Genomic DNA, 26,960 nt, shown 5'->3' on the forward strand with positions numbered 1-26,960 from the left:
ATTCACAAACAAAAACATTTCTCAAGCCCTTATTTTGTACCGTCGTTCTATGGAAAGACACATGCACTAACACTTCTTCCTTATTTATGTTATATGCTGCTCTGAAAGTTCTGTACTTTCCCTGTTTACATCCTTACTACTAAATGGGTTTGTGAATGATGAGTTTAGTTTCAGACATGTATCAAGTGGATTTTGGGGTGAAAAAGTAAGGATTCATTCAAATCCCCTATTGCCTGCACCTTACTCTCAATGAACTCCTCAGGGTTCATTGTGAGCCTCTAACAAGTGACTTCTCTACTGGAGCAGGCCAGATCCTTGCAGCCTGAGGCACTGCCATCCCAGGACTTAACTTTGGCCTTGGTTTATGTGGGGCAACAAAGAAATGTTTGTTGACTAAATGAATGGAATTATAAATGAATGGATGAGTAAAATCAATAGTCATAATTTTTCAAATTCTCTGACCCACAGAGATAACATAATAGAACCAACATTCTTGAGCAAAAGATTGGGGTTTCAGATAAGGCAGTCAGACAAATTTGTGTAGAACAAAAACAAGACTCAGAGAGTTCTGGCCCAAATCTAATTGCAGATGACTTAGACTAACTTTATTTAACTTTCTGACAGTCTAGAAATCAATATTCGGCTAGTTCTTCCACTATATATATTTTCTTTTTCTTGCTATCTTTTCATTTTGTTTTAAAATAAGTGTTTCCAAGTAATGAATTCTCATTGTAGAGAATTTGAGGACTACAGAAAGGTATAAAGAACAAAATTGAAAGTATCTGTAACCCCAACTTCCAGAGATAGTTACACTAACTTGTTATAGTTGTGTATATTTATTTTACCTAATACCATTCACTATAGAAAGTTTTATAGTCTGCTTTATTCCACTTAGCACCTTGTTATACTCTGATGACTTTTGACATCAGCAATGCTTTAAACCTGAACATTATCCTATATCTTTTTTTTTTTTTTTTTGCAGTACTGGGGATCAAACTCAGGGCCTTGTGATTGCGAGGCAAGCACTCTACCAGCTGAGCTATCTCCCCTGCCCTATCCTATATCTTGTTTTTCGAGTGTAACTTGGGCAATACATGCCAGCCCCATGTTGAGCTAAGTAGAGATTTCTCTGGCTGTTGGTTCAGTCTCTCAAACAGACCTGGTTTTTGGTTTTCAAGGACTCCATTTCCTGGATGAACTTGTCTGTTAGCTCCTTAATCTTCTCATTGTAGTTCATATCCTTTAGTCGAAGTTGATACTCATTCTCCATTTTCAGTTCTTCCACACGAGTCTTCAGCTCCAACATAATCTGAGCCTTTGGGAGGACAGAGAATCAAGAGCTTTCACAGTGGGTAAGTCAGAATATTTAAACCTGTGGACTTGACCTAGGACCTGCAACTCTGCCCGGCTTCAAACTCAACATGTCTTAACTAGAGCTTGTCATCCTTCCCCACAAGATTCACAGGCTAAGAACTAGGAGACATCTGAGCTTCTTCCTTTATTAGTCAGGTTAGGTGACTCCCTAGAACACCCAGCAAATGAGTAGTGAGTCTGGGACCCAGGCCAGTCTATATCTCCTACTGGCATGCAGGAGGTGTTTAACATAAGTTACAGAAGATGTAAATACACAGGAGTAAAAACCATGCTGAGTTCTGGGGGCTGAATGTAACCTGATCATAGATAGGGACATATGTACTCGTGGGCTCCACTGCGTGCTAACAACTCTCACATCTCCTTCAAATTGGCTCCCATGTCACCTGCTTGATAAGGCCCATTTGAACCCTACTATTTAATCCTGCCGCCCTCTTCCCAGTCCCAACACTGCACTCATGACCTCCCCCCTGCCCCCTTATTCTGCTGTACTTTTTGTTACTTCCTCAGATCTTGGCACTTTGTTACGTACTATATAATTTGCTTATTATTTTGTCTTCTCCCCCATGAAAACTTAAGCTCCAAGAAGGCTGGGATCTTTGCTGGTTTTATTTGTTGATGTATCCAAAGTGCCCAGAACAATGCCTAACATAGTATGTACTCAAAAGGTATTTAATTATGATTCCTGTCCCAAGAAACTTATAGTCTAAATAAAAATATAATTACAAATGTGATAAGTGCCCACAGCTGGGTGGTTCTCAGTTCTGTCAGTTGTCCCCTCTGATGCATCCTGAACCCATGCTGGCCTCACTGCTGTTACTTTAACGTAGCTCCTAACTCTTCTGTCTGGCTGACTCCTGTGCCCAGTGTCTTTCCTCCTCCATTGTACTCCCCAATGCCACAGTTTTCTAAACCTACTGTAATATGTACACCTCTCACTTCCTAAGGAGTCCACGTTGATTACGGAGTGGGTGAGGACACAGGTATTTTATTCTTGTTCACCTTGATGACACCCATGTATCCCTATTGTCTTTGCTAGTCTTTCCCCTACTGCCTGAGTGTGACTGGACCACGAGGAGAGTGTTATGTCAGGTTCTGCATGTGGCCAGCATGCTAGTGTGGACCTGGCACATAGGAAATCCTGAGATGAGGGATAAACACAAACTACATGACAAAGTCAGGGAGGTAGGAGCGAGGATGTCTGGTCAGGGCCCTCCTATGACTTGGTGACAGTGGGAGGCAGTGGGAGAGGAGGCTGAGATTGGGCAGGGCCATCAAGGTTCCTGTAGGCCATGTAGGAAATTTGGATTTTATACTAGAGGGCTTCCAAAGGCTCTCAGCTAGCCGGATTAAGCTGTCTTTAATGTTATAAAGGCCTCTTCAAAGACAGTGTGCAGCATGGACCACACTAGAGATGGAATGAAGGCGAGGTAATTAAGTAGGGGATAGTGGCATAGTCCAGGTGAGAGATGGTTAAGGGCTTACACTCTTGTGGGGGAGGGGAGCAGAGAGGAATGGGAAGACTGGCAAGGGATATTTTGGGGAAAGTGGTGCTGACAAGGTGTGGGTGAAGGTGAGAGGATGGTGCATGGTCTTTCCCCAGGAGCTGAGGGTTGGGCTTGGCCTGTCTTATTTCACTGTTTCATTCCCAGAGCTTAGCATAGGACCTGCAATACTGTCAGCACTGACGAATATTCATCAGATGAACAATGACCCCATGGTCTGTCTTGGACTAATGGAATACATTCATAGGTGGGAATGATCCAGTTTTGATATGTGATGTTTGAGGTAATTGCTTATTCCACATTGCTGTAATCTCTCCAAAGCGCAAACCTTGTGAAGACGCTCCCTACCTTACCAGTAGTGGTCCTTATGAAGTTTCCAAAGTCTAAAACGTGCTTAAAAGGCCCTTACGATCTCTCTGATTTTCTCCCCGCCCTCTCTGGCACCCCTCTGTTCTCCAACCATGCCCACCAGCAGCATCTCTCCCCAGAGCACCATCCTCTGCACATAATCATTCCTCTGCGTGGAAGGCCCTTTCCTATTTGTTCTGGAAGGCTTGTGCAGGGCTCACTTCTTCTGGCATCATCTAGCCTGGGTCAGGGTCTTTCCCCTGTGTTTCCACAGCACCGTTCTTCATAACACCCATTCACACTGACATCCCAGCCCTCCTCCCAGGATATAAACTGCAGGACCCATTGTGTCTTTTATCTCTGTGTCAGGACCCCTCTGTTAATATCAGATGGAGAATAAATAAATGAAAAATGTCATGAGGGGATGAATCCTGGGCTGAGAGATCGTTACAAAGAATGTCACAGAATACAAAGGAAAAAAATAGAGCTAGTAATTCTGGGGAAAGAGACTTTTAAGAGCCAGGTGGAGGAAGGGCCAGTAAGGGAGCCAGGGAGGAGCAATCAGAGAGGCTGATGGGCATAAGCAGAGTGGGGTCATGTGGATGCTGAGAGAGAAGGGAGTCAGGAGGAGCAGGACAAACGCCAGGCCTTTTCAGCTGGGAAGAGTGCTGTCAGGCCTAGCTGGGGGCTGTGGGCCTAGCCATCAGCACAGACACCTTCAGGCCTTGGGTTCAGCCTGGTGTCTCCTATTTGGCCTCTTTTTCTACCCTGTGGGTAGAAAACAGAGAAGACAACAGAGAAGGAAGAGAAAGAGACACATTTGCTTGTATAGGGAGGTGGGGCTCTCCCTCTCCCTCTCTTCCCCTTTTGCCTTTCCTGCAGAAAGTTAGAGGGAACTCGAGAAGGCATCTCCAGGAAACACCAGAGGCCTACCATCCGGCGCTGTGGCTGCCTTTGCATTGCTGTTCTGACAGTTCTCGTCTCCATCCCCTATCTGACTGTGAGCTTCCTGACCACAGGGCCCAAGCCTGCCTTTTTCACATGTGCACCCCCAGTGCTTAGCTATTCAATAATACTCTCAGATTCTTGATAAGCAGCAATGAATATATAACGCTTAGATTCTCCATGAAACATCCAGTCAACTTCTCTCAGGGAGTGCAGCACAGAGCTATCAATCACATCTCCAAAACCACACCTTCATGGAATGCTTACTGCATTCACAGGAGGGAACAGTGGCACTGTGATGAGGAAAGTGGGGTCTGGATGAAGACTGGATTAGGATTCTGGTCCTACTGTGTGCCAGCACAGTGACTTTGGACAGAGTACTCAACTTCTCCAAAACTGTTTTGTGAGATTTAAACGAGAAATACTTATGAAATAGTCAGCACAGTGCCTACTTCTTGGCAAATGCTGGTTATTTTTATTCCAATGGTGTTATTGTTTAGAGGTATAGGTAAGAGCTTTAGGAATGTTTCCTACATCCCTCATTTCTTTTATCTTTTAAAAGGAGGCTCTGAGGGCTGGGGAGATAGCTCAGCTGGTAGAGTGCTTGCCTTTCCTGAGTTCTATCCCCAGTACCGCAAAAAAAAAAAAAAAAAAAAAAAAAAAAAGGAGGCTCTGAGTACTAGCAGTGACTATGTTTCACAGAAACAACTGGTATATTTGGTTTGTTGGTTTGGTTTTGTGAATATTTATTGATTGTCTTCTGCTTGCCTAGCATGCACTAGAAACAACTGGTCACACAGGAGAATTGTATGCCATAGTGCCTGCTCTCAAATGGTAGCAAAAGGAAAGCAGGAGCAGAAGAGCAAGGTCAAGATGACCATGCGGTGGAAAGACAGGCAGTGTGGGGGTGGAAACAGGATCAAGTGCTGGTGAGGACAGTCACAGGGTATGGCCAGGCTATGGAAGACCTCCGATGCTGCTCTAAAGAATTGGAATGCAGTCTGGTAAGGATTTTTCCATGTCCCTCTTCATTAGACACAATCCTTACCTTCTCTTCCATGTCTGTTTTAGTCACGAGCACCTCTTCAGCAAAGCCCACCTCCCTTTCTCGCTTGATTCCCCGGCCATCCTTATCGAAAACCTTCCAGGTGAACAGGCAGCCATCCTCAGCAGCAGTCAGTAGGTACTGATCATCAAAGGTGAGTGACATCTGCAGGGAGACAGATCACAGGAAGCTTTCTGGGGCCATAGATGACTAGGGTGACAGTACAAGGCCTCCATCCATGCAACCCAGGAAGAGCCTCACAGCAAGGCAGACCTGGGAAAGAACGAGGCAGGAGCTCTCACAGACTATATTCCCTGTGGATTTGGACTTTTGAGAGAAATATGACCTAGAAGGTATAAAGAACTCTCAAAACGCAACAGTAAAACAACCTGGCAATCCAAAGTGGGCAAAAGATTTGAGGTTATCTCACGGAAGAGGATATACAGATGGCCATGTGTGCACATGAGATGTTCAACATTATTAGTCATCAGAGAAATGCATATTAAGACCATGATGAGAGAGCACCCCACACCTATTAGAACAGCTAGAATAAAATATTGTGGCAATACCATGTACTGACAATGATGTAGAAAAACTGAAATATTGCTGATGGAATGTAAAATGGTACAGCAACTCTGGATAATAGCTTGGCAGTTTCTTAAAAAAATTAAATACCCACTTACCATCAGATTCAGCAATCATACTACTGGGCATTTTTTCCCAGAAAAATGAAAATGAAAGTCCACACAAAAATCTGCACAAGCTTTATTTGTAATAGCCAAACTGGAAAAAAAATCAGAATATCCTACAATGGATGCATGGTTTAACAAATTGTGCTCACTCTGGAATATAACTCAGCAATGAAAAGAATCAACTATTAGTACACAAAACACCTCGTTAGATCGGAAGAGCACTATGCTGAGTAAAGAAGTCACCCTCGGAAGGTCACATAATGTATGATCCATTTATATAAAACTCTCAAAATGACAAAATTATGGAAACAGAAAGAAATGAATGGTTGGTAGGGATTAGGGATGGTGGGGAGGGATTGGCATGACTACAAAAGGATGGCAAGAAGTGGGTCTTAGTGGCGATGGAGCGTTCTGCATCTTGATTGTGGTGGGGTTATATAAATGACCAGGCCCACACCCAGGCGGTGTCCCAGTGCCAGTTTTCTGTTTTTTGTACTAGAATTATGTAAGGTGATCACTGGGGGAAACTGGGTGAAGGCTACACAGGACCTCTGTGCTATCTTCAAAATTTCCTGTGACCCTGTAATTAATTCATAATAAAAAGTTAAGACAAAGGAGTTAACTATGAAAAATGATTTTTCAAAATCAGCAATGTGTCAGAATTTAAAAAAAAAAAGTAATATTCTTTTACTCAGGAGTTCCATCTCTGTCCAGGAATTTAGCCTTGGGAAATCATCAGAGAGGCATATATAAATTTGCAGACTAGGATATTCATTATAGTTCATAATTTAAATGCCCAGCTGAGAGAGAAGAGTTAGTAAGTTATGGATATATATATATATATATATATATATATATATATATATATATGGTGGATGGACTTTTATTTCTAAAAAAAGACATGCATTGCTTATAATAGAAATGATCTTATTCATAAAACTGTATATCTTGAAGAAGGGGAATTATTACAGTAATTTACTTTGGATCTAAGGCCCAGGCTTAGCACAGGAATGTTTCATTTTATAATAAAAATACTTAATAAGAACAATGCCTACAGGGTAAGCTGATATAGAATTTGGGACATATTAAAAACCTCAGGTATTCATGTCATACAGTCTGAAATGAGGGAGATGGGAGGGAAGATGAGACACATTTTCCCAGGGCCTATTTTCAGTCAGGGATTCTGTGTAAATTACTTTTTTTTTTTTTTTTAACTATGACTAACCTTTAATTTGCTAATTTGGGTATGATTTTCTTGGGAATCATTTTTCATGCCAGAGAATTCTTTTTTATCCACTTTTTCATTGTGGCAAAATACATATAACATAAAATTTACCATCTTAACCATGTTTAGGTGTTCAGTTGAGTGTCAATACAAACATTTGTAATACTGTGCATTATCACCACCACCCAAGTCTAACTCTTGTCTTGTAAAACAAAACTCTCTACCCATTCATCCCCACTCTTCCCTCCCCCAGTCCATGGCATTCTAACATCTCTTTATGATTCTGACTGCTCTAAGTATCTTACAAAGTCCGGAATCACACCATATTTGCCCTTTTGTGATTAACTTACCTCATTTAGCACAATGTTCTCAAGTTTTGTACATTTGTAGCATACTACAGAGTTCCCCTCCTTTTTAAGACTGAATATGATTCCATTGTATGTCTGTACCACATTTGGCTTATCCACTCATTGGCTGATGGACACTGGGTTGTTTTCACATTTTAGCTACCTGAACACAGACACTACTTTATGAGAAGGAATGGAAGGACACTTTACAAATGTGTGCTCATATTGTTGTCCCCTGCAGTGGCCTTTTACATTCTTTTTTAATAATACCTTTATATTGTTTATTTATTTTTATGTGTTGCTGAGGATCGAACCCAGGACCTCACGTGTGCTAAAAGCACTTTACACTGAGCCACAACCCCAGCCCTTGGTCTTTTGCATTCTTCAGAGTGGCATTAACTAGTCTCCTGGTCTATGACTCCTTTTAGTCCAGGGCAATCTCTGGAAAGGGAGTAGCTGAGTATCCTCAGCAGTCAATGCTCACAGCACCTGGGAGATGTGATGTGACTGGTGGAACACCTACAGCGGCCATCAAATGACCATTATTATGCATAAGATCATGGTGAACAATGTTGTGCATAAATCTTTAGGTGTAGCTCTGATTATTTCCTAGGATAAATTCCTAGAAGTAGTTTAAACAAGTAGTCAATAGATGCTTACTGAATAGTTGGTGGATGAATAAACAAGAAGAAAGAAGGAATAAGGAGATAGAAAAGACAATGGGAAGTTGCAGAAAGGAAGAAGGTACGTCAGGTAGGATCTGGGGCTGAACCCCTGAGGAGGGTCCCTCTCACCTTGGTGATAGGACCAGCATGAGCCTGATACTCATTGAATTCTTTCTGCAGAGGCAGAGGGTACTTCATGGCACGGATGGTTCCCACTGAGGTGCCCACAAACATCATGCGCCCGGAATGTGAAATGACAATTGCCGTGTAGATGACATCAAATGCTGACATCTCTCGCAGGACCTGGAACACAGACGGCTCTGTTCAACTGAGAGGTTGAGCTGTGTCTCCTGTGTCCTGATATCACTCTCTTCCTTCCCTCTAATAGCACCCTTGGGGTCTGTATTAAAATATTTTTTTTTCCTATTCCTTATCACATCTTGCATGGTGCCCAGCACATAAAAGGCACAAACTAAGTATTTCCCAGTTACTTGACTGATGAGTAACTGGTCGAAGGAGTTAGGAAAAAATACCAATGACCGGAAATCTTTGCATGGCACTTCCTGTGTGCCAAGCACAATTCTGCACCCTTTCCATGTTGTAATTCATTCAGCCTTCACCAGAACCCTGGGGGAGCCACCATTAGTCCTATTTTAAAGATGATGAAATGGATGAGTCAAGAGGTGAAAAACAACTTGCCTCAACTCATAAACCTAGTAAGTACAGTCTCACTGTTCTCTTTCCTTCCTTCCTTCCTTCCTTCCATCCTTCTTTCTTTCTTTCTCTTCTCCTCCTCCTCCTTCTTCCTCCTCCTCCTTCTTCCTCCTCCTCTTCCTCCCCCTCCCCCTCCTCTTCCTCCTCCTCTTCCTTCTTCTTTTTTGGTACTCGGATGGAACCTAAGGAGCTAGACCCCCAGCCCTTTTAATTTTTTTTATTTTGAGATGGGGTCTTGCTAAGTTGTTTAGGTCCTCGCTAGGTTGCAGAGTCCAGTTTCAAACTTGCCATCTTCCTGTCTCAGCCTCCTGAGTTGCTGGGATTACAGGTGTATGCACTATGCAGTCCCTGCTCTTGATGGCTATGCTTTCATGCACCTCAGAGTGAGAACAGGAGATTTATCATAAGTTTATTCAGAAAATATTTATTAATTCCTATTATATGAACACAACTCCATCTTTAGGGAACTCATTCATTTCCTCACTCATTAAAGCACTCATTCCCCCACCCATTTACTGAATGTCTGTTGCAGGCCAGGCAGTGCACCAGCTAGTAGGCATATCAAGGGGAGTGGAATTCCTACCCTGAAGGAGCTTTGTTTTAGTGCAGTGCTGTAGAAGCTGCCACAGAACTGGGACTGTGTTATTAGGTGTACAAAGGAGTCACCATGCACTGAGCTACGTTCTAACCATGGGGAACCTGCCTTAGGTTGGTTTGTTGCTGCAGTAGCTATGTGCCCCCCACCCCCCAGCACCAGTCCTGAGAAGAGCTGAGGAAAAACCAGAGAAGCCAGTGATGATCAACTGCTTCTGGGCTCCTGGAGGAGGACACAGCCACACTTGTGTGAAGTCTCCTTCTGGAGCCCTTCTCTGCCCTTAGTTGTGTGAAGCCAAATGTGGTAATTCTAACATCTGAGAAACTGGGGCTTTCAAAGCTAGAGGCAAGTCCAGGTGACAGCAGCTAACTATAGTTGTGTTTTTACCCCAGCTAACTGCCAACCAAGAACCGGAGTGCGGTGTAGAGACCCTGCTAACCTCCATGCCTGGAGGGCAGAAGAGATGTTACAGACAGCAAGCAAAATGGAAACGGAAAGGGGCCCTACAGTTTAACCTAGTCAGGAAAGGCAGTGGGCAAGAAGTTCAGGAAGTGACAGTAACTGCGCTGACCGACCCCACGAAGCAGCGGCCCTCTTTCTCAGCACACTTTCTGTTTAAACATGGGCTGTTGTCTTTTGCAGATCAGTGCAACAGCCCAGAGGAGGGGCAGGGGCAGACTCACTGAAGAATCTGCAATCTCCTTGAGGGTCTGGTCCGATCCCACAGCAAAAATAATTCTGGAATCAGGGGAGATAGTAACACAGTTGTAGCTGCAGGACTTGAGCACACACTCTGTCTCTCTCTTTCCTGAAGACAGATTCCATTCATATACAGCACCGTCTGTGCCACCAGAAATCAGTTTGCTGTCGTCTGGGTTCCAGACAATTGAGCGAATCTGCAGGTGATGAAGACACACCCAGGTAAGAGTGTTTGCACACACACCACAACATGGCCAAGTGATGAGCTCCTCAGGTGCTCCACTAGACTGAGGCAGGACGGCTCTTCCTGGTAGAGGAAATCACAAAACTTAGCTTCCTGGAAATGTTAACATTCCGTTTTCTATGATGCTTACAAAATACGGAAGATGAAACACATTTCTTTTATACTTTATGAATGCAAAGAATGACTCATCATGGTTTCTTAATGCTATGACCAATTAATTATTGGTATGTTTTAAAAACTTGTAAATTTTGAAATAATTATGTGTGTGTGTGTGTGTGTGTGTGTATTTTCACAAGAAGTTCCAAAAATAGCACAGTGAGAGTGGACTTCCAGAATGGCAGAGTGAGGATCTCAGTTGATCTCCCCAGTGAAATGAGTTAACTGGTAAAAATGATTGAAACAATGAAATAATCTTTTAAAGTCTCTGGAAATGCTCCTGAGGGTAGGTAGCAATGGAGGAACACTCATTCAAGAAAATCTACCCAATCTTGGTAAGAACAGTGTGTGGCATTTGAGTCACGACTGGCTCAGTTTCAGAGATGCCACTGTTGTGCACTCTGGGCAGGAGCTGCCAAGAAGCCAGGACTCCCTTCCCTTCCAGCTCCTATCTTGGGCTACGGTTTCATCCTGGGAAGGGCAGACTGCTGGCATTTCTTATCTCCACCCTAGCCCCATGATAACAAAAGCTCTGTCTCAGGCAGGCATGGCCAAGAAGACCTGGTTTCCCTGCCACCTGCCAGTCCCTACTCCTTGGCAGAAGTTCTACTCCAAGTGCAGCAAAGCAAGAATACCGGTGTCTGACTGCTCATGCCTGTTTGCTCACGGTGTAGGCTCTTCACTAAGAGAGGCAAGCTGAAAAGATCAGGCGCTTCCATTCACCCCACTCCCACTCCACAAGTTCTACTCACAGAGTGGGGGTGTCACTCCTGGAAAAGCAGGTCACTGACATAGCTGTGGTGTGGCGGAATAAGGATTTTGCTAGGGAAAAGTCCGGTGTTCAAAGAGCTCTCCAGTGTTTAAGGAGACTGACTTTGGGACAGACTGCAGCGAAGACTGTATCTATGGGCATGTCTAAAACAATGGAGACCTTGGTGGAGAGTGATTAAGAGGAAGCTAGTAATCACGATATAAGAAAAACAGCAGCAACTGAGTTTCGAAAGAATGAGGGAAAGAGTAGAGGAAAGCTCTTCTGGGATCATAGACAGACAGCTCTGCAGGCTGGAAGGCTCTGTGTGTGTGCTAGGCTGCACACCCTTGGCAGCCACTGGAGCAGAGATAGGAAAACATGAGCATGCTTCTGTGCTCTGGAAGACCCCCCAGCCCCTGGAGGAGCCCCAACAAGCAATGGACAATAAACTCTGACTGTGGGGCATCTCCTAGGAAGCAAGGCTTAAAAATAAACTCACATGCATCCCTGGTAGCCCGGAAGACTGCATACCTGACCATGCCACACCTTTTCAGGGACAGAGTAGACACATCACACCACCAATCTCTGCTGAACATGGAGCAAAACCCATTAACTCCCTGAAACTCCGACAGTAGCTCCCAAGCCTCACACAAATCCAATAGTAAAAGGTAAAAATCTGATTGGTTAAGGAGGTTTATACACAATCCGTGACTTATAAGCAGCTTATGCCACCTGGAGGCAAATCCTAGGCAGTCAGGTTAAAAACCATAAAAAGAAAAAAAAATCTAAGCAGGGATATCAAAGGTTTACACTGCAGGGGAGAAAGACTTCACAGAATTGGTTTAGCCAAGTCACTAAAAAAATAACCAACTGCCACCAACAACTTCCTATGAGGAATAAGAATCTATATCTAATTATTATATATATATATAATATATATAATATCTAATAATTTAGATACCATAGTATCTAAAATAAAGTCAATAAAAACTATGAAACATACAAACAAAAATCCCCAACAGATAGTCTGACCAAAAAGAAAAACAAAAGAAAAATCACGTAGGCAAAAGAAACTGCCTTTGAAGGGGGCCCAGAGGGTGGACTTAAGACAGTCAGGGACCACCGTAGGCACAAAGGACAAATGCACTCCTGGGTCTTAACTCATAGCTTGCTAGCTGTTGAAAGCATGCTGTGTGCTTCCTGCTCTCCCATCTTCACTCATGGCTTGTTAGCTGCTAAGACCATGATCTGTACCTTCCTGCCCCCTCACTAACCCTCAGTCTTATCAACCCCTAAAGACCAGGTATATCATTAAAGCCAGGATAACCTTGCTATGACTCTATGAGCACAAACACCATACAGGATAAAACTGTTGAGGAGTCTCTGAAACAGCATATCCCCAGGGCCCTTACTTGTTACCTGCCATGATTTGTGTCCTCTCCACTCCCACCCATGTGTTCTCCTAACAGTCACAGTAGCTCATCCTGGTTACAGACAGCGAGGTTCATACAGGATGCCACATGGGTTTGCAAGATGTGATTCTGGTGCCAGGATGATGGGCTAAGGACCCCTCCCTCAAGGTTAAGTGTTTTTCCAGGAAAAGAAAAACACCTTTACATATGTACCAGAAGCCAATTAATATTCCTAAACTCTAACCCATCCTCACCACCCTTTGCATGAATGAACTAGCTCTCTCTCTCCCTCTGTCCTGGGAGCTAGCTGGTCACTTTCTTGGTCAGTGCTGTGTCTCCCTTCTGCTTGAGCAAGAAGTCCCAATAAAGAGTCCTGTCCCCGTTAAGTTCTTTATCTGATCTTTCAGATGGACAGCACAAGACCCCACCAAGCTAGTCACAGACCTAGCAGACAAAGACTTCAAAGCAGCTAATACAAATATGTTCAGCAAACTGAAGGAAACCATGCGTAAGTAATTAAAGGAAGGTATGATGACAAGTCTCATCCATTAGGGAATATTAATAAAAAGCCAGAAATTATTTTACAAATTAAATAAATTCTGGAGTTCAAAAGTATAATAATGAAAAGAAAAATTCACCCAAGGGACTTGAGAATAAATTGATTTTTGTTTTAGTTTCAAGGTTCTCACTAAGTTGCCCAAGCTGGCCTTGAACTCTCCATTCTCCTGCCTCAGCCTCCCAAATAGTTGAGATCATAGGTGTGCACCACCATGCCTGGCTTCAAAAGTAGATCTGATGGGCTGGGGATATAGCTCAGTTTGTAGAGTGCTTGCCTTGTAAGCACACAGTCCTGGGTTCAATCCCCAGCACCAGAAAAAAAAAAAAAAAAAGTAGATCTGAGCTGGTAAACCTGAAGATAGATCAATAGAGATTACACAATCTGAAGAACAGATGGAAAAAAAAAAAAAAAAAACTAAAAGAGCCTCAGGGAAATGTGGGTGCCAATTAAATGTACTAACATGTAAAACAGTAGTACCAGGAAGAGAGAGAAAAAGAGGCAGAAAAGACATATGAATAAATATTTAAGGCTGACAACATCCCACATGTGTTGAAAAACATTAACCTACACATCCAAGAAGCGCAATAACTCCAGGTAAAATAAATGCAAAGAAATCTACATTCAGACACATATAGATAGTTAAACTACCAAAAGTCAAAGATAAGAAAATCTTAGAAGATAGAAGAGAAAAAAAATTCATCACAAACAAGTGAACCCCAATAAGATTAACATCTGACTTCTCATCTGAAACAAAGGAGGCCAGAAGGCAGTGGGAGACATTTTCAAAGTACCGAAAGTGAAAAACAAACAAACAAACAAACAAACAAAACCTCCTTACATCTACCAAAAATATATTTCTATATTTTAAACATGAAGGGTAAATAAAGATATTCCCAGATTAAATAAACTGATAAAATTAATTGCTCATAGATCTTTTAAGACATACTAAAGTAAGTTCTTTAGACTGAAAGCAGGCAACCTAACATAGCAATCTAAATTCATACCAAACAAAACAAAACAGGCAATTTCAAAAATAATCAAGACATTGTGTAATTATATGTTACATTTTCTTTATTCTCTAAGCTCACTGAAAGAGCAACTGCAATGAGAAGGTTCATGAAAACATTTACAAATTTATACTTGCTCTCATTTTTCTCTCAGCTTCTTTAAAAGACAAAATCAGGTAATATAAAGCAATAATTAAACACTGTACTGTTGAATTTGTAACAGAGATGAATGTGTATAACAATGATAGAACAATGAGGGCAGTGAATGAACCTTTGTCAGAGCGAAGCTTCCATTTTTACTGGAAATAAGTCAGATAATGTTTGAAGTATTTTTTGAAGCTGGTTTCTCATCTTTAGCCTGTTAAGGTGGTGGATTACATTGACTGATTTTCATATACTGGACTTGCATTCCTAGGATAAACCCCACTTGGTTTTCCAAATTCATTTTCTTATCCTCTTGATCTTTGGCCTCTTCCTCTTTGGGTCTCACATTTAATCTCCTCAAGGACCTATTGATTTTATTTTCTAAATAGCTTTTGGATCTACCCATTTCTTCCTAACATAGCTATCATCACCATGGTCCAAGACACATCATGGAACCATCTAGAACAGCCTCCTCATTGTTTCCATCTGTATCTCCTTGGGTGTATTGTTCATTCTATAGCCCAGGTAAACTTTTAAAATGCAAATTTGGCCCTATCATTCCCTGTCTTAAAAGTCTTCAATGATTTTAAGGAACAAGGAGGTTAAATAAAAAAATCCTTATAAGAACTACATGATTTCACATATCTGGGCTCCTGTAAACCTCTCTAGTCTCAGCTTACCCCATGATACTTAACATTCCGTCCCCATAGACTCCAGTTCCTCTGGCACCCCCTGCAATCTCCTGTCTCTGGGTCTTTGGATCCTTAACTAAAGTGATGATTCCCATCAGTTCTGTTTGATTAATTTCTACTTATTCCTCCATGACTGAGCCTTTGCAAGCCCCTCAACCTACATTATACCCACCCCTTCATTATTTCCTCCCATAACAACCCCATGTTTTACTTTCATTGAATTAGTTGCAATTTGTCTTTGTATTTGTTTTATCATGTCTTTCCTCAAGTAGACACTGAACACCACAAGGAAAGGAATCACTCCTCCTTTGTTCACCTGTTTCCCACTGATTAGCACACTGCTGGCTCTGTGCCCCTTGTCCCCCCAGACACTGTGTGCTCACTTACCTTCCCGGTGTGTCCTTTCAGGTTTGTGATGTTCTCTAGGCTCGTGGTGGTAAAAACGTGAATCACATTTCCATTGACTGCAGCAAACAGGTGGCCTCCATTGCTGAAGGAACACTGCAGGGAAACAGCAAAAGAGAAGCAAGCAAGAGGTGAGCAGTTGAACCGGACGCTGCAGTCAAGAGCTGCTTTCCTGGAAGAGTTCAGGTGGGAACTATGAGTGTGGGTGGTGGTGGGTAAGGTGCAGTAGGCCTAAGATTTGGCTGATATCTTCAGATGCTGTCACTGTTCCGTAGCTGGCACCAGCCCAGATTCACCACTGTCTTGTTTCAAGTCGTCCTGGGGGATGCTGATGGGCTGTGTACTGCTTCTCACTGTAGATGCTGACTCTCATTCTGAGATTACTTTTCTTTCTCAATATTTGTTAAGGTTCCATGATCACAAAGCAGACTTATCACAGGCGGGATCTCACAATGTTTTAGGTTCAATGAGATTTTTTTGGTGGGTTTAAGAAAATAGGGATAGACCCATATGCTCACTTTTATGAGTTTGGTGGGAGAAGTATTGGATTTTTTTAAGCCACTAAAGTTCTGCAGACAGGCTTTGGTCCCACCTCCCCAGGCTGTCAGTTCTTGTTATCTCAACCCTGGATTTCCAAGAAACTGGACCTTTATCTCTAGCAGTTTTTACCTCTCTGCATCCTCTGACGGAATACTCTTTGAAAGAACGTATATCATCAATGAGTAGATTCATAAGGCGCAGTTTGTCAGCAAACCCCACTACAATGTAGTGTCCAGATGGGTGAAGGCTGACTGTATATGCCTCTTCTTGGTATTCCTTAAATAGTTCCAGAGTGCTGTGAAAAACATCCATTATTGAATTATAAGCCAAATTCCTAAGTCCCTCAAGTCCTCCATTGCATATGGCATATACTGTTCTCACAGTATTTAAGATATTTTATTGTTTGCAATTATTGGTTCCTCTGTTTTCTAGACTCTGGTTACTTACAGATAATACCCAGAAGTGAGTATGGCCATTGGGGGAACTGGTCAAGGTGTTGCCCTGTGATGTCAAAAACACACCTCTGTTGGGATTCCAAGAGCCATGATTACTGTGCAACTATTTTTTCTTTGTTTGTTTCCAGCAGTCCCAGCAGCTGTACACCAGAGCAATGAAAACACTACATGTCTAGTCCAGGGCTGGAGGTTCTCAGGGAAGTTGCATCAGAAAGACACAATTACTAGGGAGTTGGGGGTGGCTGGGGAAGTCATGAGGAGAGAGGAGTAAAGGGTGTGGAGATCTAGGTAAAGAGAACAGCAGATCCAGGGAGAACTGGAGGGACAGTGGAGTTTATGTTAGAAGGTGAGACACTGGCATGTTACCTTTATGTCCCAGTGTACAGCACTGTGTCTAGCATGATAAGCATTTAATAAACCACAAGTAATTTTCTAGACCATCCAAGAGTGCAAAACAGGTAGGCTGACTGACTTGATTTTTTAAAAAGACTTTTCCAACTGAAAGCTTCTAAGTAATTAAATTGTAAGACTCTATAATTAAAAATTTCACATATGCAATTTGAATAATAGAAATTCTGCAAACTACAGCAGCAAAACCTTTCATTCCTTACTTTGATTCATAATTCCAGATGCGAACAGATCGATCCAGTGAACAGGTAGCAATGAGGGGTTTGCGGATGCAGGTAGATAGACCAGTGATGGATGCTGAGTGTAATGGGTACATTAGGTACTCGAAGTGAGCCGGCTCCCCCTGGAGAAACCACACAGAATGAGATCCAGCTGGGTGAGCAAAAAATTTGGTTATGTAGTTCAGTTCTAATTAGTACAGAGGAACATTAATTAGCCTGTATGCAAAGAAATCAGGCCAAGGCAAATTATTTTAATGTTATGCATATTTTCCTATGCTGCTATTATTTGAAAATAATATTTTTTAATGGAAATAAACATTTTAGTCTATGAGTACCCCAGAATTTAATTTAACCATTCCTTTATTGTGGTAACATTTAAGTGGTTTCCAATGTTTGTTAATTAGGAAAAATGCTAGACTCAATATCCTTACTTGGAGGCTGGGGTTGCGGCTCAGTGGTAGAGGGCTTGCCTACCATGTGTGAGGCACTGGGTTTGATTGTCAGCACCACATAACAAAATAAATAAAGATATTGTGTTTGCTACACTTAAAATATTTTAAAAATATATATCCTTACTTGGAAGTCTTGACTACCTCTCTGCTTGTTTCCTTAGGATACGTTTATAGAAGTGCGGTATGATTGACTTTAAGTATCTTAATAAGTAACATCAAGTTTCTCTCCAAAGAAATGGTACTAACTACTCTACTACCAGCAGCAAATGAGAGTCAATGAGTGAGTGATTTCAAACTGAAATGCATCCTGCTGCATTGGTCATGTAGGTGTTTCCATGTCTGTCATCAGAGGCATTATCCCAGGGAATTTTGAATGAGGAGTGAAGGTTGGGAAAGTTAATGAGGTGCACACATTTTAAATCTGTCCACAAGTCAAGACAAAGGCTGAAAAGGAAATTCCCTCAAATTTTGGCCCTCCTTATATGCATTCACTCCTTCCTTCTCTACTATCTCAGGGAAACAGGTGCTATGCTGGGTTGTGGGGGTGGCCTTGAGTACTTCTAACCATCTCCATCTGTTGGCCCCTTTTCTCCCCAATATCTTCAAGAGCCCTGTCTCCATCAGCGCATTCCCATTAGCTTTTAAAGGTACTCAAATTTTTCTTGCCTTAAAAATGAAAGCAACTATTTCCAGGTAGGACTTACAGGTGACAATGCCAATGTGAATGTGTCCTCTGAAGAGGCTATAGGAACAATCACAATCCCCTCAGTGTATCAGATGCATCTCTGCTGACATTTTAAGATTATAGTTTCTTTTACTCAGATGTGAAGAAGGGGTGGGGTGAATGACCCAGACTCAACTTATTAAGAATTTGCCCACACTGTGGCCAGTCCCTCCACCAAGCCTGCAGGACCATCTGGAGGGAGGCACTGCGGGGAAGACTCACTTTGCTGATCTCAGTCAGGGACATGGTGATGCTGTAGATTTGGTTCTTACTGGTGCTGGCAACAAGGGTTTCCTCTGAAGGGCTGAAGCACATACACAGAATGTCCTGTTTGTCAGACTGACTTGGGTCATTGCTCTGTGGGTCCACAGGAATCTGCCCAAGACACAAAATGGCTAGTAGAAATGGCCCCACATGTCAGCATGGCTTCAGGCCTGGAGAGTTCTCAGATCCGTTTAGCTTACAGACCCCCCAGAGCAGCATGCTTCCCAGGTTCCTCCGCAGGTGTGGAGAAGGTGGGGCCTGAGCACTTCTGCTTCTGTGGGGTTTCAACCTTGCCATCCATTCACCTTTAAGTGATAAGTGACTGAATAATAAAAAGCGTCATGGAAATTGTCAATCCATGCATCTCAACTTGAGATTCCCCTTACAACACACATTTATTTAAACCCCATTCCTGCCCGCCTTTTGGAAGCTCATGGCATGTGCTACCTGGCACCAGGCATACCAGTGTGCACTTGAGGGCAGCAGGGGGCTGGGGCAGCCCTTCCACCATGTGGGGGTGGTGACAGGGCAGAGAAAAGAGAAGAGTCACACAGTTTCTGCCAATAGTCTCTGACAGGGTTTACAGTTCTCAAGTAGACAATAAAATTAAATTTTCTTTTCCTGACTGTTTATCTTCTTCTATTAGCAATCAAACTTATTGAAAGGCTGGCTTGCACACCTATTTTTTATTTTTATTTATTCTTTTTCATTATGTATGACAAACATGTTGGCTTAAAAACCAACTTCCTTAACAATACTCCTAAAACAAAAGAAGTAATAAAAAAAATCAATAAATGGGATGGTAGCAAATGAAAAAGCTTCCCCACAGCTATTTCTGCTTTCTTACCACACACTCAGTTCCTAATTCCTTACCATTTGGTTTCCACTGCACCATTCTATCCTCAGCAAGATCAGAAATCTCCTTATCACCAAAGTCAGAGGCCCTGCTCTGTCCTCATAACCTTGGCTTTTCCAGACCTGTGGAGCTGAGGGCAGCACCCACCTCCCTAGGGGGCAGGACACTGGGCCCTCATCCTTGGGCCCCTATGCTGGGAGTGCTATCTTCCTGTATAGTCAACCCCTCTTCATGCAGCCAATACCCTTGCTGTGCCAGGATAGAGCTGGCTCTAGGAAACCTTCCCCGGCCTGCTTTGGCTGGGTGGGCATTGATATTCCCTAAGGTACCCATAGTCCCCGGGAGTTCCCTTTTGTCACATTTATCACACTGTGAAAAGAACAATGGGTGCCCTCATACGGGGGACCTTGTCCCACTGCTGCATCCCAGGGTTCATGGCAATGCCTGGTGTGAGTAGGAGTTCAACAAGCGAATGGCAGCAGCTTTGTTGTTCTCCAGAGATAGCGAGTTCTGTCCCTGTGGTTTCCTGACCTCTTCCTGGCTTATTTTCTTCTCTGAGTTGATCCCATCTGACACTGTTTGCATGTGTCCACTGAGTTCTAAGCAGCATGCTCCCCGTGTTGGCTTCCCCACTGGTTTCCCAGCCCCTGCCAAAGAGCCTGGCACATGGTAAATAGTAAGTATTCACTCAATAAACCAAGAAACAAGAAACAAGAAATAAGAGCGGATTGCTTTATGGGCAAAGTAAACCCAGATTGCTCCTGTCTTCTCCCCGTCAGTCCACGCCCTCCTCGCTCTGACCCCCGATTTTCCTCTCTGGCACCTTTCCCCAGGCATCCAGCTTCAAAGCCTGGTATCACCTCTGAGGGCTCCTTGCCTCTGACCTCCTACCTCCATTCGGACTTAACCTTCACAAAGATGCTCCCTTTCCCCTTCCCTGGAACCCACTACCATCTTCTTAGCCCTCACTACTTTTTGGCTGTCAGTAGCAAATACCTCTTAAGTGATTTCTAATCACAGTTGAATACTACCATTCTTGGAGCACTGAGCACCAAGCACTGCACGCACTGATTTTCAGAGACTGTCATTTCATCCTTTTGACAACCATCCCTCCTGGTAGTTAGTATGTTATTTCTCTCAATAATGAAATATGGATTTTGGTAGATTCAGCAACTCATCTTGAGTCACTCAGTCAATAAGTGGCAGATCTAAGTCTGAATCCATTCTGTGTATTTTTAGTAGCTTTAAATCCAATGCCTCTAGGATCACCCCCACTATGTATCACAGGCAGATTGCCTTTTTAATAAGCATAACCTCTTCCACTAGAAAGCCTTAGAGGGTGCCCAGTGAGTTAGGCAATCTACCCCGCCCCAGGCTGGCCTTTGAGATCTTCACCAGCCTCAGTTCCTCTCCTACCCTTTCCAGTGCCTTCAATCCCTCTTGGCTGGGGAACAGGGTCTCCTCCCCACACCTCTGCTGGTCCCAGGATGCCTCTGCTGAAGCCATTCTTTCCATCTGGAGTACCTAGTTTGCTTCTTCCTGTCAAATACTATCCATCTTCTAAGACTCCTCCTTAAAGATTACCATTAGGCACCAAGAAGCCTTCTAGATTCTCCCCCAACTCAATATATAATATTGCTCTTTACAACACCTTGTATCATTTACTCCACAAACACTGCTGGCTGCTTACTATGTGCAAGTAATATGCTTGGTGTTAAACATTAAAATTGATCTAATAGTTACTATGGGAACATTAAGTTTCCAAGAGGAAATGTAATTTACTATACAGTTCTTTCCCAGGATTCAAAATCTGACTTTCCTACTCTTAAACCCCAATTTTTTCTCCTTCTTCCTAAAACCTCCCCCAGGACAGATAACATCTCAAGTCACCATTTCTGTTCAGCACTCTAATCCCATCCCTCTCATCAAGCGCCCTGGCAGAGCTCTGCTGTTGGACAACAAATGCCAACAGGACCCTGGTTTTGCTTCTTCCTTCCTCCCTTCCTTACCCGGATTTCCCTGCTCTCTCGGTAAGAGTCCCTCTCTTCTATCTTTTCAAATAGCAGAACTCTTCCAGGTCCAGCAGAGCAGGCAAACCCCTTTGAATAGGCAGCAATGGCGAACACCCGGGGCATGACCAGTTCGTTTTGGTTACTGGCCGTCACGATCTGTTCATAGGAAGGGACTGGGGAACTGGCAGGTGGAAATTCAATCAGGCTGGAAAAGGAAAACAGCACACAAAGGTTTCAGACAATCCCATCGAGATGAATTCTGCTCAGTAGATGAAAGAGGGCTGTCCTTGAATGTGGGAGAAGCCACCCACTGATCTCCTTTCCTATTGCCAAACTGCTGTCCTTGTCCTAGGAAGCCACACAAACTCTGAAGACAGAAGACTGGAAAGCTACTCATTTATTTGGTAGTTTCACAACCCTGCATGGTCATGATAACGATGATGATGATTCCCTTGTTGTTTGGATAAAAGTGGCTTAGAGGGGTTGAGTTTTCTAAGGTCACACAACTGGTAAGTGGAGGAGCTGAGACTGGATCCAGGTTTCCATTTTTATTCACTTATTAATCCATTTGTATAATATATATTTATATGTGCTTATAAATATTTATCTGAAGTTATGTTAACAGCTTTGTGAAATGATGGCAAAAAAGATTGGCACAGTCCTTGCCCTCAGAAGCTTACAGTCTAGGGGCATGTATACCAAGAACTGTTGGTAGCACACGAGTATGATGATAGAGGAGCTGGTCACCAGGTAACAAGGGCTTTCTGAGGACAGGCGCCAGGAGATGCACCTATCTGAGGGGAGTGGAGGTGGAGAGCTCCCATCGGAGACCTGCGGCACAAACAGGAGCATGTCAGGTGTGTCTGGGGGCATTGAATGGAGTTGCGGATATGGAGGGAACTGCATATGGCCCAGTCCACAAGCAAGGGTGTGCAAGGGGCATGTGAAGTAGATCCACGCAAGAACTGATGCTCCATGTCAGAAAGGTAAGAATGGGCCAGGTGTGGTGTCACAGGCCTGTAATCCTGGTGGCTCAGGAGGCTGAGGCAGGAGAATTGCAAGTTCAAAGCCAGCCTCAGCAAAACTGAGGTGCTAATCAACTCAGTGAGACCCTGTCTCTAAATAAAATACAAATAGGGCTGGGGATGTGGCTCAGTGGTTAAGTGCCCCTGAGTTCAAGTCCTAGTACCCATTCCTCCCTTCCCCCCAAAAAAAGAAAGGGTAAGAATGGCAGGAACTTGTGGGTCAAGCTATGTAGTCAGGGCTTTGTGCTGGGAGTCCTGGACCCACTAAAGGATTGTGCACATAGCACACTGGAGAGAGCACAGGAACTTATTAGGAGACTTCTACATAATCATAAAAAAAAACTGAGACATCACTGTCGTGGGAGGATGGTGAAAAAGGGTGGACTGAAAGTCACTGAGGAAGAAGAATCCCCAGGATGCCCTGTGGTTGAGGGCTTGGGCTTTGGGGTTGGACAGATCTCAGTCTAAATCCTGATCCTGCCACTTACAGTGTGGTGATCTTGGGTGAGTCATTTAACAACTTTAAACCTGTTTCCCGGTCTGTAAAATGCACATGATAATAATATAGGTAATAATAATAGACAAGTAGGTAATAATAATACCCAGGTAGGACTCAAATGGGAATATAGAGAAAGTGCTTAAAGCAGTGTCTGACACATTCAGGGATACTACCTAGCATGTGTGAGATATGATTATTCCTCATTATAAGAGAGGTGCTCCTTCCCAAGTCCCTCTTTGCCACAGATTTAGTGATAACATTTCCTGGCACCTGTTATCTCTCACCTGCTAGAGGAGCTGTGTCCCCAGTACCAGCAAGATGCCTTGCACACTGCAAGGGCCAGGTGGGCATGTGGCCAGGCAGCCAGTCACTAGAATAATTTTTAAAAAACTATAATTTTGAAGGTTAGTCATGCTAAAATGTGTATAGAATTATAGAGAGCCCAGAGGCTCTCTACCACTGAGCCATACCCCCAGCCCTTTAAAAAATTTTTTTCTTTTGAGACAGGGTCTCGCTAAGTTGCTGAGGTTGGCCTCAAACTCGGAATCCTTCTGTCTCAGCCTCCTAAGTCACTTACAGGTTTGTGCCATTGCACCCACCTTAAAGTGTGTATAAAATGAATTTACGTATCAAGATTAAAAAAATTATATCTAGGAATGGTTATAATTGTGCTTGAATATAGGAAGAAGGAAAAATGAACATAGTTTTTAAGGTAGAAGGGTTATGAGTGGATCTTGAAGAATGCTCTCTTTGATTAATGTCCTCAGTACACTGAGTATGTGGGTGTGAGCCCAGGGGCACCGTTACCTCTCTGACTCCTGGATAACCTCCAGGCTCCGTGAGTTATCGGTGGGCTCCTTGACCATTATGTTCGTTTCCCAGCGTTGGTCTCCAGATTCGAAGAGAAAAAGCCTGCCTGTATCAGTGCCAACAATAATCCTGTCATCAGCCACCCAGGCATGGGCTAGATAGTTTTGGGTTTCTCCTCTCTGAAAATTGGTTTGCTTTAGGGTTCCCTCAGCAAAACGCAGTAGCTTAAACATCCCATTTCCAGTGACACAAACCTGAGTGTTGTCCTGGGGATTGATGCTCACCTGCAAAAAGTGAGAGGATAAAAGCAAAAGATTTACAAAAACTAACTTCGATGGTATTATTTCCCACTTTCCAAATTCATACCCATTTCAGGTAGTTCAGGAACTCCCTTACACATCACTAAATCGAGGAACTTTATACCACATTTGATGAAGGCACACGTCTATAGCCATTGTACACGCAGGGCCCATGAGTTCTACAAAGGAAATCTACAAAGGTGAAAAGCAGAATGAGCAGGTTTTGACAATAATCAAACTCTGTGCCAGCAAAATAGAATGAAGCCCAGCTAGAAACAGAGAAATGAGGGCTGGTCAGGTGCATGCAGCCCTGCCCATGGAGGAAAGAAACCACCTACCAGGAGAATCTGCATGGTCTCCCATTAGCTAAGTTTCCTACACTGGAGCCTTGTTCCAACACACTCTAATGGGTGGGCAACCTGCTATCCTCACTAGGTATGGAGCAATTTGCAGGGCTGTGGCTTCTTCATCTCTGTAATCCAAGTGCTGGGTTCACAGTGGGCATCCAATAAATTTTCAGTGGATCTACTTAGAGAGGGTGCTCTTTGCACTGAGCAGGGAAGCTCCTCAGGCCTCACTATGGCCTGGAAGAAATCACCTTCTGGTTCCACCTGCCTTTGGTTTGATTTTAAGACCACCAAGCAAACTTATGATTACTAATTTCACTTCTAACCTTTTCTGTATTAGGAATGGAATACACTGGAAAAATGATGTGAGGGTTGTGATGTCAATCTCCTGTAAAATGAATAATTGAGTCTGTGTTTGAGATGCTAATTGATTAGCTAGTATCTCTCAACTTGAACAGAACTGAGATCTTGAATTAGTAAAACTGAGTATAAGATCCTAGACTAAAGACTGGGGCTGTAGCTCAGTGACAGAGAGCTTGCCTAGCATGTGTGAGGCACTGGGTTTGATCCTTAGAACCACAAACAAAAATAAATGGATAAAATAAAGGCATGCTATTCATCTCAACTACGAAAAAAAAAGATCCTAGACTGAACCAAGATAAAACCTTTGAACTCCTTGCCTAAGCAGGCAAAGAGCTTCCTAATCAGTCTTCTTTATTCTGCTCTCAAAGCACAATAAAACATTCTGTTACCCATATAACTACAATTTCACTGACAGTTTCCTAAAGATGTACCACTTTATATTACATTCTTGAAATCTTCCTACTGCCCAGAAATACTGCTGGAAAGAGACCATGACCAAGGAGAGGGAGAGAAGAGAGAGGGGGAGGGGGGCGGGGGGGGGGAGAGAGAGAGAGAGAGAGAGAGAGAGAGAGAGAGAGAGAGAGAGAGAGAGAAAGAGAGAGAGAGAGCGAGCGCTAGAGCACCAGCTTGTTTACAAATCCATCTCTAGGCTTAACCTGTAACCAGAAAGCAGTTCTAGGTAGAGGAAAGAAGGCAGGAGTTGGAGTCAGGAAACTCCTGGCTCTGCCACTCACCACCTGTGTGATTTTGGATGCATTATTTAACCTCTTGCAGCCTCAGCACCCTTATCAGCAAAATGGGAATAATAATCTTGCATTTCTTATATGGAATTATATATTTCTTCCTTGTGAGACCAAAAATTTAAAATGCACATAAGAAATGTACACTGTGGTTCAAGACAGCATTCAATAAAAGACTGCCCTCACCCCTGGGTTCGATCCCCAGCACCGCAAAAAAAAAAAAAAAAAAAAAAAAAAAAAGACTGCCCTCACTATTCTACGAGCTGCACGAAACCTGTCACACTAGGAGGTACCTGGTAGATAGGGTTGTTCTGAGTGTCGGCTCTAATAATGGCCATTACTTTCTGCTTTTCCCACAGCCAATAGACAAGATTTGATTCTGGAGGTGATGTCTGAGTCAATAGATATTTGGAGTCTGGAGAAAAGGCCATGCTGATAAATTTCTGAACTGCAAAGTCAAAAGTATTAAGGACTTTGCGCTTCCGGCACGGGATGGACGACAGCTCATAAATGGTGATGACAGGTTTCTCCTGCACAGTCTCCGAGATAGCGAGGTACCGCCGATTGGGACTGATGGACAAGGCCAACATGCCCTGACTCTTGTCTGAGCCTGAAAACAGAGGGAAAAGCGGACAGTGAGGGTGGACTGTGCTTTCATCAAGATTCAAGCAGGCATAGAAAGTGACCCTGCTGACAGAGGAGAAAGGTGAACGAACACGTGGCTATCAGTCCCTGGATGTCCCTCCATACAACTGCATCTGGGTGTTATGAAAATGACTAGGATAGGAACCTCACTGAGGTTGAGGTGGGAGAAGTCAAGGAACCCTCGTGCAGGAGGAGGAGGTGGGATGGGGGATGGACACGTTGTGGCAGAAGTTTGAGCAAAGGTGTGGAGGTGATCAAGGGTAGAGTGCTGTGGGAGAGTCACTAGCAGTGGGACTGCTGGAGCATTGTATGTGAGTTGGGGTGACCAAAGATGGATCTAGGAGCTTTGGCGCCCCAAGTGGCCAGCACTCAACACTTTTAGAGGCTAGGATGTTAACTCAGCCTCTCCTATACTTAGGTGAGGAGACTGTGCAACATTCTGGCCATGAGATGGATGCAGAAGTCTGCTGGGGTGGTTTTATGATAAAGCTTTGCGATTTCTTGAAGATCAAGGATAGATGCATTCTATCCCCCTTTTCCTGGAATACAGAGGTGATATCTCAAAATATAGCAGTTATCTGCATTCATCAGGAAATGAGCATGAAAATGAAAGCTGTGGTCCTCTAGAAAGCAGAGCCCGAGGCAAAGATTAAAATGTAAATACTTTTTTCAGGAAATTCAATGAGGGTCACATTGTAATTTTCATGGGCCATAGATGAGAGTTTGCTTACATGAGTCCCTTCCTCCATAAAAATGGTATAAATATGTTTATTTTTCTA

General features: G+C 43.2%; 1 protein-coding gene across 2 annotated transcripts in view; it reads right to left on the reverse strand.

The window, feature by feature from the left end:
• Cfap57 (cilia and flagella associated protein 57) overlaps window positions 1-26,960 on the reverse strand; it is a 61,240-nt gene that overhangs the window by 29,474 nt on the left and 4,806 nt on the right. For both annotated transcript variants that reach the window (XM_047552581.1, XM_047552590.1), the window contains exons 3-13: window positions 25,830-26,146; window positions 23,785-24,071; window positions 21,451-21,658; window positions 18,544-18,696; window positions 17,128-17,267; window positions 16,191-16,356; window positions 15,504-15,617; window positions 10,136-10,348; window positions 8,273-8,446; window positions 5,218-5,379; window positions 1,160-1,315 (exon numbers count right to left, since the gene is read on the reverse strand). In XM_047552581.1, the coding sequence (XP_047408537.1) occupies window positions 1,160-1,315; window positions 5,218-5,379; window positions 8,273-8,446; window positions 10,136-10,348; window positions 15,504-15,617; window positions 16,191-16,356; window positions 17,128-17,267; window positions 18,544-18,696; window positions 21,451-21,658; window positions 23,785-24,071; window positions 25,830-26,146 (2,090 nt within the window). The remainder of the gene's footprint in view (window positions 1-1,159; window positions 1,316-5,217; window positions 5,380-8,272; window positions 8,447-10,135; window positions 10,349-15,503; window positions 15,618-16,190; window positions 16,357-17,127; window positions 17,268-18,543; window positions 18,697-21,450; window positions 21,659-23,784; window positions 24,072-25,829; window positions 26,147-26,960) is intronic.

Source organism: Sciurus carolinensis, chromosome 1, assembly GCF_902686445.1.
Source record: "Sciurus carolinensis chromosome 1, mSciCar1.2, whole genome shotgun sequence".
Taxonomy (NCBI): domain Eukaryota; kingdom Metazoa; phylum Chordata; class Mammalia; order Rodentia; family Sciuridae; genus Sciurus; species Sciurus carolinensis.